We start from the raw sequence: 13,226 nt of genomic DNA, 5'->3' as shown, positions 1-13,226 counted from the left end.
CTTTGGGGTTAATTTTTATACACTAGATTTTGCATACAACTTTATTGATTAAAATTTAATAGTGAACACAACTCCCTAACTATTGCGTTTTGGACAAAAGTGTATAAGGCACTTTCGACTTAAAATTGTCCAAAAAATACGCTCTTAAGCTATGCCCATCGAGTCGGGGACACCCTGTATATTATTAGTCATTTTCCAATATCAAGGTCACGTCATTTTTAATTAAAACCACAAAAAAATATTAAAATCGTGAGGAAACTAATTAATTTCTTTCATCGGAAAAACCTAAAGAGAAATGTTTTTCATAAACATATACAACCTTATATTAACACCAGTGAGCCTTCAGTCAATTAAATACAGTAAAATCTCTATAAAGAAAATCTCTCTCCCATTCTTTCACAAGTTCTAATTAGACATATTATTTCCAATGCCGCAATTCTTACGGTAAAATTAACAAAAATTATTGTACTTCCTTCTAATTCAATTTTTGTCAACCCAAGTAGCTCTGTTGGTTAAAGCGTAACCAATTCCGTTTGCGGTATACCTAGTGTAGCGAGTTCGATTCCCGCTGTCACAACAATAATGAATTGAATTAATAGTTGTGATGGGCTGGTGTAGTGAATGGTGAAGGAGGTGTGCTCAGCTTCTGAAAATAAGTGAGGAGCTGAGAAATGATATTATCAGCGGAAAGGTGGTAAAACACATATATGGCATATATGGTATCACAATGGTCTCTATAGCCTAAGTATGTCCTTCGTGGGCAGCCAATATACGCTAACCTAAACTAACTCTAATTAAAATGTCTCTGAAATTTTGAAAACCATTATACCATGTTTCAGTCGATATTAATATTTTTTACATTACGATATTAATACGAATTACATCAAATGATTTAAAATACAGTTTTGTATATGTTACGGTAAATATGCATACTTTGATGTGTTTTGGTATAAACAATAATCGATGTGGATTAATGAAAACATTAATTATATTCTCACTATCACCTTTACCGTAACATATATTTAATTAAATAATTAAATCTTAAACAATCAATACAAAATCGATGTACAAATGAAATAAAATTAATTAACAATATTCGTTATTAATTAAATTAATATAATAACAATAAATAATAAGGATTGTTTGCAAATAAAAGAAGAAGATAAGACAACTCTATATTTATTAATTGGGTTTTGATTAATAATAATTAATATAGATGTTTGAATATAAAATTTTTTAAAATACGTATACAAAATAAAATAAACATAATAAAACCTTGATGTAAAAAGTAGCCAATCAAGTGTGAACAAGGTTAAATTTAACTAGGTACATCGAATCATCAGTATCATTAGTGTATGATCTATCAAATAATTATAATCACTAGCGAAACAAAGTTTAAATAATATAAACTCCAACTTATATTAGCAAGTTTAACAATTAATGTATCTTTGGAATGTCGAAACACGTATTACCATAAAAACTCTGAAATGAGATTTGGAAAAATAGTCAAAAGATGAATTATTGTCTAAAAAAGTTATGAAATTCCGAAAATTAATATAAACAAAAGAAATTAAAGGATTTACAAAATCCTTAAAAGACGATTTTTGAACTAAATGAATTTAGAAGGGCCATCTGTATATACATCGCTGTTTATCATCAATTTTAAACTGACTATGTGCTTGACTACAAACATGTGTTAGTGTTTGACTACAAACATTATAAAAAGCTTGTTTCGTTTTCTTCGTGAACTCTTGCTATTGCATTGTTTCTTCTATTTTATGACAAAAAATTTTTTCCTTTTCGATGTTTAAACAGTATTCTAAAGAGAGAAAATTTCAAAAGTAGATTTAACAAATTTCTGAACTTTTGTACGCAATTGAAATAAAGTAAAAATACTTTCAAACAATTTTCTACTGATTGGAATAAGTACAGGTAAATATTTGTATTTACAATAGACTGGGATTAAATTTAAAATGTGAATTAATTGATACAAAATCACAGAAGTTAGATATACAAAATCATAACTTCTATGAAAGAGATTGCTTTTAGTTTAAAGTCATGCATTTTATTTATGGAAAATAAAATTGTACCTAGTTGGAGTATATAATCGTGTAAATGAAGCGAATAGACGAATTCAAAGGAAATTTCTTTGCGTTTGCTTTAAATAAAGGATTTAGTTACTGCGAACACATACCTGTCATGTCTAGCCAATATGCGATTGTCTCAACTTCATGAAAATCATTGGTACTCATTTACAGGGAGGTTTAAATAAACTTATTGATCATTTTTATAATATATAACATATTTTTATAAATATATAACAACCATCGGTAGCCCAGTTGGTACAGCGATGGACTTAAGTCACTAAAATCAATAGTAATCCATAGGTCGCTGATTCAAGTTCTTAACTTAAATAATAGAAACATAACCTGAGTTGTCCCGGTCTGCTCATGCGGTTGTGTCAATCACATCATTATTTTGTTAAAATATTTATACCAATTAAAAAAAAATTATTTAAAACTAAGTTGCATTTCAAAACAACAATTATTTTATACAAACAACTTATGCGGTTGTGTAAATTTCACCACACAACCTCGTACGGTAGTTTATCATATTTGTGGCCCCATTCGCCATATTTGTTCTCGCGACACGAGGTTGGGACAACCCCATATTAATAATTTTTTTTTTCACTGCACGTATTTATTTAAACTACACTTAAAATTTATTTTGGAAGTTAAAACCATTTCTGATTTTTCATAACATATACCTCATCTAAATTCAGGAAGGAAGTATAAGAAAAGCTGCATGCAATTCTTCTTGATAAAAAGTACATAATATAAACGCGGCTCTATTTTTATATCCATAGAATGATTTTTATATTATAATTATAATTAATAATATTATACGTCAATGCGATTTAGGAATTTGTACTTTTAATAATAATAAATAATTAGTGAAAAAATTCTATTGTTCACCAATTTTTAATTTATTATAATAGTCGATGTGACCCACAACAATAAAAACAACAATATATACATAGTAGAGGTTGTCTGTTTTTATATATTTTTATTTTATTTTATTTTATAATAAATTAATTTTTTAATTTTATCATCTTTTTAATTTTAATTATTATTTTATTTTTTTTTTGTAAATAGGAAATAAATATTTTTGTTATGAAATAAAATTGACCGTTAATAATTCGATTTGAATAAATGTACTTTTTCAAGTATATTCTTTGTATTGTTATTTTATTATTTATTTTTAATTAAAACTATTAATGAATTTGTTGTCATTTTAAAATAAATTATTAATGGTTTAATTTATGATAAACTAACCAAAATACCTTGCGTTGTTCGGTTTTGCAGATAAATTGCGGTGCAGATTTCACATAAACTTAATAGATTAAAAATTTAAATTAAATATACCTGAAGAGCTTCTTAAACGTTGAGGATTTTTTAAAATGATTTCATCAAAATCCATTTCATGCATTTTTAGTTTAACCCTATCAAGCATGTAAATAATTTTTGTACTTTCGTCGTTCAAATTTAACCCTTAATAAATTTCGTTTCGATAGCTGAAAATATTTCAAAATTAAATAGTTTCAGAATGATAATAATGTCTTTCGATATCTAGCCGCTAATTTTATGTCATCTCCTAGTTAACGAAAACACTTGAAAAACATTTTAAATATAAAATCCGATTGAAATTTCGCATAATATGATAACATTTAGGCGAAGGATTACTTGCATTTGAAGATTGGAAAGAAAATTTGGACAACTTTAATGATTTTGTTATTATTGGGACCTCCAATGTCAGTAAAAAAAAACCAAGGAAATATTAGCAAATGTTTTTCTATCCTTTTTTGTTAAAACAATCAACAAGCTATTAATCTTATAAAACACCCCCCCCCTTCTCTTTACCGTTGATAACATATTTAAAGATCGTTTATTAGTTAGTAAACTATTATTAATTATATTTGAAGAAATACAACAGGAGCGGAATTAAAAATTGTTTATTATGGGCTATTAATTGATCCCATCCTCACATCTTCGGATCTTTTAGACCAGAGGTTCTCAAACTTGTTTCGTCTACCGGTCAATTCGAGAATCAATTATTTTTCAACGGCCCTATATTTATTTTTTCTCGTTTTTAAGGTTTTATCCCCCGAACCAAATAAAAAGGGATGTTATAAGTTAGACCGCTATGTGTGTGTGTGCCTGTCTGTCGCATTGCAGCACCAAAACCGATGCACCAATTTTGATGATTTTTTTTGTTTCTTTTGAAAGATAATTTATTGGAGAGTGTTCCTAGCTATGTTTCAAGTGCGAGTTTAGGGTTCGTTTTTTTTTTTTGTAAAAGTACTTTCGTTTTTTGAAATGTTGGCCTCGGTAAAATTCATCAAGTATAGTGTATAATAACTGCAATATTTATAATAAACAAGTGAAAACAAACAATTGACTGAGTTAATTGTTAAAATACCATGTATAGACAGTGTTGATTACTTCATCACATTACACATATACCTATATACATGTCACACATACATAACTGATAATCCCATATTAATACATACTATAAAATTTGCATCTAATATGTGCCCTCGTGAGTAAACACTGATGTTTACAAAAAAATGCTTCATACATCTAAACTTTTGTTCTATCTCTAACGGTTTACAAGATGGGTCCTACGGACACAAGACTCAATTGACCTATGTTGCTCATTTACGAACTCGACCTCACTTTTTACGTCCTGAGTGCGCTGTATTTCAGTTTGATATCTTTTTCCGTGTTGACAGACGGGCAACTATACCAAAATTTTGTTTGTAGCATCAATATTTTTAAGCGTTACAAACTTGGGACTAAACTTAATATACTATGTATATTTCATATATACATGGTATAAAAAGAATCGCAGTTATTTGCCCATATTATAAGTTAGCACCCTAACCGTGGTGTCTTCTTCCTGTGTTCTTACAGATGACCTTCAGATACGCAACTGATAATATGTATTTGCATATTTATAACTACTTTAAATAATTTATAAAATAATAATAAAAAAAACTTGATAATAACTTAATTATATTTTCATGATAAATAGTTGTTTATTTAAAGTCAACGTTAATAACAAAAAACACCTTGTGAAGGTTGAATTCTTCAAATTTTACTTATATAATGGACAATTACATTTATTTTGTATTTGTATGCACAGATGTGCTACGATACCAACGGACGCGACCACGGTGTGATATTATAATTTTATTAAAGTTATAATACAAGGTTTTCCAAAAATGAGAGATCCATTTTCAAATGGAATATATACTTGTACACAAATAATTAATTTTAAGATTTTGACTTCAAATAAGGCAAGCTTCCGAGGATAAGTGATGTCAATAAAAGTGACTATTCTGAAAAAATACAGAACGAAAATAACTAAAGTTATAAAACTAAAACCCGAATACTATAAAATCACGCTCTAAAAAGTATGAAATAAGAAAATACGTACCCTGGTGCACTTGACGTGTCAAGATAAATCTAACAATATTCACACCAACCTCATGCCTTCTCTACCATATCTTGATAAAAAGTTGTACCTTTAAAAATGTTCTTTTTCTTTTTTAGACTTTTTAAAGTTTACACAAAAAAATAAAGTCTGTTTGGTTGCCTTGTAGGTAAAAAATAGAAATACTTCCTTTATGGCAGATAAAAACAGATTAAATCTGGTATAAATTCACAAAAACTCCTAGACATACGCTTTAAGTATCTGAAGTCAAAATATTAAAATGAAATTGTTCTTCCATTTTAAAATGGAGTCCTAACTTTTAGAACACTTTGTATCTGCTATATCATAATATGATAGTCTATTTAATTAGATGTAGACTTTCTATACATAGTTATACACTTCTTTGTTTATTGTCTTTTTTTTGGTATATTATACAACTTTTGTTTTAAACATTTATTTTGTTATGACTCTATTTTTGTAATGATATTTAAAAATTTCTGTGTTATGTAATGTTAAATACTAAAAACGAACGCAATAATTATTTTATTGCGTTCGTTATTTTGAAAAAAGCACAGGTTCAAAAAATTTGAAAGCATAAAATTCATCGGTGGCAAGCTATCTGAAATTTTTAATTTATCTTTCCACAGCTGAAATTAAATCACTATTCTGATTAAAGTTCGAACTTCAATTGCAAGCTGTAGCTTCCAAACCTTCTTTATTTTGAAATGTTGCTCAAAAATGAAAAGGAGTTTTTTCGTGTAGCAGTCTATTTTTACCTTCGGCAAAAAAAAAGGGGTTTATCCTTTCTATGTATCTCTGTGCCTATCTGTCACATCGTAGGTCCTAAACCTTGTTGAAAGGTAACTTAAACAAGAGTCCTCTTAGCTATGCTTCAAGTGTTAATATAGGGTTCCGTACCAGATAAAAACTAGAAAAGACGTGATGATATTCTAACGGATGAGCAGATTTTCTTGAAACTGATCTATGAATACTCCTAAAATTATCTTCAAGCAAACAAAAAATCGGTACAAATCGATCAGACCTGATGTTGTGTCGGGAGTTTCTTTAAAATTTTAATTTAATAAATTTAATCAAATTTTTTTTTATATATCTAATTAATTTTTTTTTTTGACTGCTTACAGATTTATGGGTGTTTGTGTACATGAAGGACAATTACATGCGTTAACTGAATATATAAATGGTGGTTCATTAGAACAATTAATACAAAATTACTCAATTGAGTTACCACAATTATTAAGAGTACAATTAGCATGTGATATTGCAAAGGGTATGGAGTATTTACATTCACAAGGATTCTTACATCGTGATCTTACCGATAAAGTAAGTATCATTTTACCGTATTATAAATTTTGTATTTTAATTAATTATATTTACCAACTATTTGAGACATATAAAATAAGAGACAAAATGGACTTAAAAGTTCTTTAGTGTCTAACTTTTTCATAAAAGATGAATTTGCTTTATTATCTATCGAAAACTGTGCATGACTATTTTGAATTAAATTAATTTTGATCAATTTTTTTTTGTAACGGTTTTTTCCAGACAAGTATATACCATTATTTTCGTAATTAAATTTTCTTTTTTCTGATATCAATTTCGATTGGTTAACAGATATATATGTAGTCAATATAGGTAACTACACCGATCTGTTCATCAAAGAAAGATTACACTAAATAAATAACATCTATATAGTTACTGAATTCAGAAGAAATGATTTTCATTATATGGACGGATAATATAATTTAATGAAGTTTCAGCGTGGCGACTACTGTAAAACCTAGTGTTCGACAGAAATTAACCAATTTTTTTTTTCACAGGCTAAGAATAAATTTCATAGGCTAGGAAAGATTAGACTTGTGGTTGAAATTATTTGTACTTTATTTTCAACTCTAATGATGAATTTGTTTATAATTTCATGAATGTAGACAAAAAAGAAAAATACAATTTTTTATTATCTGCCTTGAAATTTTGAAAGCTAAATAATTAAACAAAATTTTCAATTTTTGATATTTTGAAAACTACTCCACTAATCGAAAAATTGTATTACTACTTTTCCTCTTATATTGGCAAGTTATAACATAATTCACCATCAAAATTGAATCTTTTTAAAAAAAATTTGTGTCCCCACTACCGTGCTCATACATCCTTAACTAGTCTTTTTTTACTTTCCACCGAAAAGTTTTGGGGAAATCTATGAAAACTTATCATCCATTTACCGTTTTCCCATAAAACTAATGTTAAATATGTCTATTCTTGAAGTCATTTATTTCTTTAAATAATCGGGCAATCCCTTCCTGAAATTTTCAGAATTGATTTATACCAACTTCATATAAAAAAAATCAAGGCTTTTATCCAAAATTGTCCTGGCGCTCGTACATTTTTAAATCTCAAAGTTGCAGATATTTTAACCGTTTAGTACGCGAGATAATTAATATCTAACTTCCCAATTTTGATCAATTTATGTCAAAATGACGAACTTAGGAATTAATTATCTCGTGTTTTCGGTCAAAATTTCTGAAACTTTGATATTTCATAGATTTAATAGAAGTCCTATTCTTAGTCTGAAAAAAATTTGGTTAAAATTTGTCGAAAAGTAGGTTTTAGTAGTCACTACGCTGGAACTTCCTTAAAACCATTTACTCCTTTAATAAATTTAGCTATCATCATATTGCTTTTTTCTTGACTTAAGATTTGAATTCGGTGACTTGAAAAATCGATATTTTTTTCACCTCGGAAGTTTTCCATACTATAACAGGTTTTATTTTTATTTGTTACAATCAGATTTATTAATTTCAATGTTATATTTTCCACTTTCATTGCCTCTTAATTTAAATTTTTAGTTGTTTTGTTTATTAATTTTATGATCAACCGGAAATTTTCACTTGAACATTATTATTATTTTAATTAGTATGTAGTTGATCGCGATAATTTAATACAATTGCAATATGTGTGAGTTTAAATTGTGATTTTTATTTGTTTAAAATTATTTGTAATCTTTTTTTACAAAAAAAAAAAAAATTAAATCCTTTCTCTTCTTTCTGTCTGAACTGATTTACATAAAATACAACAAATTCACTTTCATAATAACGTACATATAATTCCGTTGTATAATTGTTTAATTATATTAAAAATTATATGGGAGTCTGTTGTGCCACGGTTCACAATTTTCATTTACATGTTTCTTAAAGGCGTTCCCAAAATATCAAGTTTTCTTAGGAGCGCCGTTAAATCGTGTATTCTCATTAATGACCTTTATAGAAAGGTAAATTTTTTAATATCCCTTACGGTGTTAAATCCATAAATTTGAGCTGTTAAAGTTTGCGTTTTTAACATAATTCCTATGTTGCAGTATTTTTAAAGGTATACTTATTATGTCACAAAGCGAATTTTCTTAAGATTAATTTGGAAAACCAATATTCGTTAAAAGCAAATTATATCAAGCCGCACTCGTTTTTCCATAAAATACATTTAAAGTGATAAAATGAATGGCATTTGTGTGTTATTTCTTCTATTAGTGATTTTCTCTATATCCGCATTTCAAAAGCTATGGCATGTATTGAAAAATTTTACTCTTAATTTTCGTCTAATTTTCCTTATAGAATCCAACTTCAAAAACTTAAGTCTCAAATATTTCCATAAACTCATTTTTTTGGTAACGTCCTTAAAGCCATTTTTTAAATATAACAGCGGAAACAGTCTTTAAAACACTTACTCGCTTAATATTTTTCTCAATCTTACTCGCTTAATATTTTTTTAAATTTAAATGTCAGACATATATATCGATAAAAACTATATTTTTATTTCAAAATTTAATGTTATCCGTGGTAGAAGACCTGAATTCACTGAGGATCACATCCTAGTTTACCTTAGATCACCTTCATCGATTGAATTTGATAGGATTTTTTTTTTTACTCTTATCGATATTTTATTCTTGACGATGAATAAGACTTCTTTTTTTCTACTTGTATAAGAAAAACTGTAACAAAGGACAAGAACATTATGTTGCCATGTCCATTGATCCTAGATACATGATGGTACATCTTTTAAACTTTACCTCCTCAAAATTCTACATTGCGCTTAAAAATGAAATAAGGGTTATACTTCACTTAAAAACGGCGATTTAGGTAGAATATTATTAAATACAGTATTCTTTAAAAAAATCCGGTTTTAACTGGAAACAAAAATAGGGCCGTAGTTTAAGCTTAAGAGATCCGAGGATAAGGCAACATGTGGGAGTAACATTTAAAAATCACTTGTGATCATAATTTTTAATCTTAATCCCGTGTCAGAGGCCCCGAATTATTGCCATTGTAGTTTCGGCCCTGAAGAAAACTACATAGACTACCATTTTGCCTGCCGGTTGTCTTCTTGTAACTTAATTTGCTTTAATACAGTTTCTATAGTATGTGATAGTAGAATTTTCAGGAAACTGAAAAATGATTCAAGGTACACCGCTTTATTCTATCAGTTTTTTCTTATTTATGATAATTAAGGGTTATTTGCTATGAACACAGTCAAGGAGGGCGTTAATTATATGTTAAAGTAAAAATAATATTAATAACATACTCATGACATTGAAAAACTTTCATTAAGTTTATTAGAAAAACATTATAATTAATTTTTTTTACCACTAATTAATTAGTTACTATTAATTAATTGTGTGTTTGTGGTAATAGTCGAAAAAAAAAACTTTCCCTAGATGGGAAATATAGATATTACTAAAAATTAATAAAATATTCTCTCATTATGTACTTATGTTAAGTGGTTTTTTTTTCTTATCAGTAATGATTCTAATGAATCTTTGTTGACTATTAAAAGATCCTGAAGGTCATGGTCAAAATCATCGTTACCAAAAAAACTTTTTCTTGAAACATTTGTCTCGATAAAAATTTTCCAGTTACTTACTAGAAAATTTTCTATAATATAATGATTTAATTAAGGTTCGGGAGGAAAACTCCAAAATTGTTTAGTTTCTTATCATTCTAGAACGGAAATTAACTATACAATATTAAAATTTGTATATTATTTTCAAGATGTCAAAAATTTGAAATGAAAAATATTAAAGGAAAATTTTGTAATTTATAAAGAATGTGCCAAGAAAAATCATATTATTAACGTGTTGAAGAAATTGCATAAAGAAAATTTATTCAATTTTAATGTGTTTTTAGACATAGTTATGCCAAATTCTATAAATATAGTTAAAAACACTTTTAGTTAATTAAAAAATTTACTAGTGATGTTATATGACTAAATAACATATCTTCACCTATATTACTTCTATTTACGTAGTAATTCAGAGGTAAGGTTTTCCACACGAAAATTCAATGAGCTGAACATGTCTACATATGTTCACGTCTTTTAGGTTTTCTAATTCTAAAATTATCAATTTGATCTATTAATCTATATGGATATTTGCATAGAGCTTTTAATTTCATACTCCAGCAAACGAGGCTTAAACCTCTAAATTCTTTCCTATAGCTCCGATTGACCTGAAAATTTCTGATTAAGTTCACTCTCTAAATCAAAACTTATTGCGTAGTGTTCAACATGAAATTTTTCAGTTATTTAACGTTAAATACTTCAAATTTCAATCGCCAGTAACTCGGAACGTGATGACTTTTCGAAATATACTTTAATGACACTTTTTGCTAAGATATAATGGCTCTATCAATTCCCGTTGCCATTTTCAATTTATATTTTTCCAATACCCTCTGGGGAAAAGCACCTCTAGGCACCATATAACTTTTTTTAGAGAGTGAACAAAGCTTAATCCCAAATTTTCATCGAAAGCTCTAGTCATCGGTACTATGGGTCAAAATTTGGAGATTTCGTCTTTTTTACTATTCGTTTATATTTGGAGTATCAACCGAAAGTGGAGCTTAATTTACAAATTTTTTGTTTTTTCAAATTATCTCGAGCGCGTAAGAATCATTTTCTTTAAATATATCAATCTTCAGGTAAACCTTGTGAAGGAATTGAAAGAGGGGGGAGGTAATAATAATTAATTAATTGGGTTTTACCTCCGTTCCTCAGCCATATAAGTCTCTAACAGAGGCCACTCACATCATTATTTTATTTCAACTACATTCGAATATATATACAACTACATATCATGATGTGGATGGAGTCGGTTACTTCGTTCTTATCCAAGCGACGACAGTGTGATCAATTTACCACCCCAATTACTTTTTTTTTCACTGCCGCTGCCTGAGTTTGAATCCGCAGCCTCCTAGCCAGCAGTCATAGCAAGTTAAGATGCCTTAGCGAGCTCGGCCACTGGGCCAGATTACGTAATTTCTCTTACTGTAGTACTATGTAGAACTATCAACGTGAGGTAAAATCGATGCTCGTATGACCTTAACCTTAAAGTTATATTAAAGACCTTTCATCTTTAATAAAGACCTTAAAGCAAGTTCATGCGAACATAAATTAAAGAAAAATTTTTTTCATATTTATTTTGTTATTGTATTTATTATTCGTATATATTTATTGTGAAGGACATTTAAACATGTATAATATAATAGATTTATAATGTATGTAAATTTTACGATAATCCTGTTAATATTTTAATTATCATGATAATTGGATTTATAATGCTTTAAAACTTCATCCTACAGCACCAACTAACTAGCACCACAGCACCGTACGTACACTACCAGTCGTACACCACAATCAACATCGTCATAAATGTCTATAATACAATTATTACAAATTTATAATTTATTTGTTTTGTTTTTTTAATATGTATTAAAAATATATAAAGGTATTTATTAAATAAGTTTAATTAATAACTTAATTATTATTATTATCAACACGTGTTAGTGGCGTATATAAACTATAAAAATAACAAGTGAAGACAGACAATTGACTGAGTTAATTGTTGAAATATCCTGTATACACAGTGATGAATATCAGTGCTTGCATTATTTTTTAGTACCTTTATAACCGAGCTTTGCTTTTTATTTTATTTTATGAATGAATCCGAGATTAAAGTCTCCGAGATAAAATGACGTTTTTCTAAAAATGAAACGAAGCTAAATCGATTTTTCGACACAAAACCCCCTGCATACTAAATTTTATGAAAATTGTTGGAACCGTTTCCGAGAAAAAACGACTCTTTCTAAAAATGAAGCCTAGGTAGATCGATTTTTCTCCCCTAAAACCCCCAGCATACTAAATTTCAAGAAAATCGTAAACTAGAAGAGTTTAAAAAAACCAACAGAATTTATACAAATGACGGATCTTTTGAAATTTTTTTCGTTTTTCGAGAATATCTCACAAGACCACTAGTTGAAGCTACCTGCAAATTTTCAACTCTCTATCTTTTATAGTTTTGGGGAAAATGGACACGTATGCAAAATTTTGTTCGTATCATCAATATTTCCAAGAGTTACAAACTTGGGACTAAAGTTAGTATACCTTGATATGTATTACAAATATACAGGGTATAATTATAATACTTTGAACTTGGTTTATAATAATTCTTTGATGTCTAGCATAATCGAATTAGTACAGCGGCCAAGGGCGTTTCACTGCTAGATATTTGTTATATCTTTTTTTGGCCAACTGTTTTCTTAGTAAAGCGTGGTTCAAATTGAGTTTCCTAAGAGCCTTTAACATTCCGCATTCGTTCGAGGTCATTTTCTTTGACTTTTCGCAAGTTTCGGTGGGTTATTTCGGCTATAACTTAGCAGATGTTAGCACAC

The 13,226-nt window shown here is 28.2% G+C and overlaps 1 protein-coding gene across 2 annotated transcripts in view; it reads left to right on the top strand.

Annotated features, from left to right (window-relative positions):
* Positions 1-13,226, top strand: part of LOC123301297 (probable serine/threonine-protein kinase DDB_G0271402) — an 86,213-nt gene that overhangs the window by 63,361 nt on the left and 9,626 nt on the right. For both annotated transcript variants that reach the window (XM_044884041.1, XM_044884034.1), the window contains exon 3: positions 6,642-6,840. In XM_044884041.1, coding sequence (XP_044739976.1) covers positions 6,642-6,840 — 199 coding nt within the window. The remainder of the gene's footprint in view (positions 1-6,641; positions 6,841-13,226) is intronic.

This window comes from Chrysoperla carnea, chromosome 1, assembly GCF_905475395.1.
Source record: "Chrysoperla carnea chromosome 1, inChrCarn1.1, whole genome shotgun sequence".
NCBI lineage: Eukaryota > Metazoa > Arthropoda > Insecta > Neuroptera > Chrysopidae > Chrysoperla > Chrysoperla carnea.
This window is presented reverse-complemented; position numbering and strand designations above follow the sequence as displayed.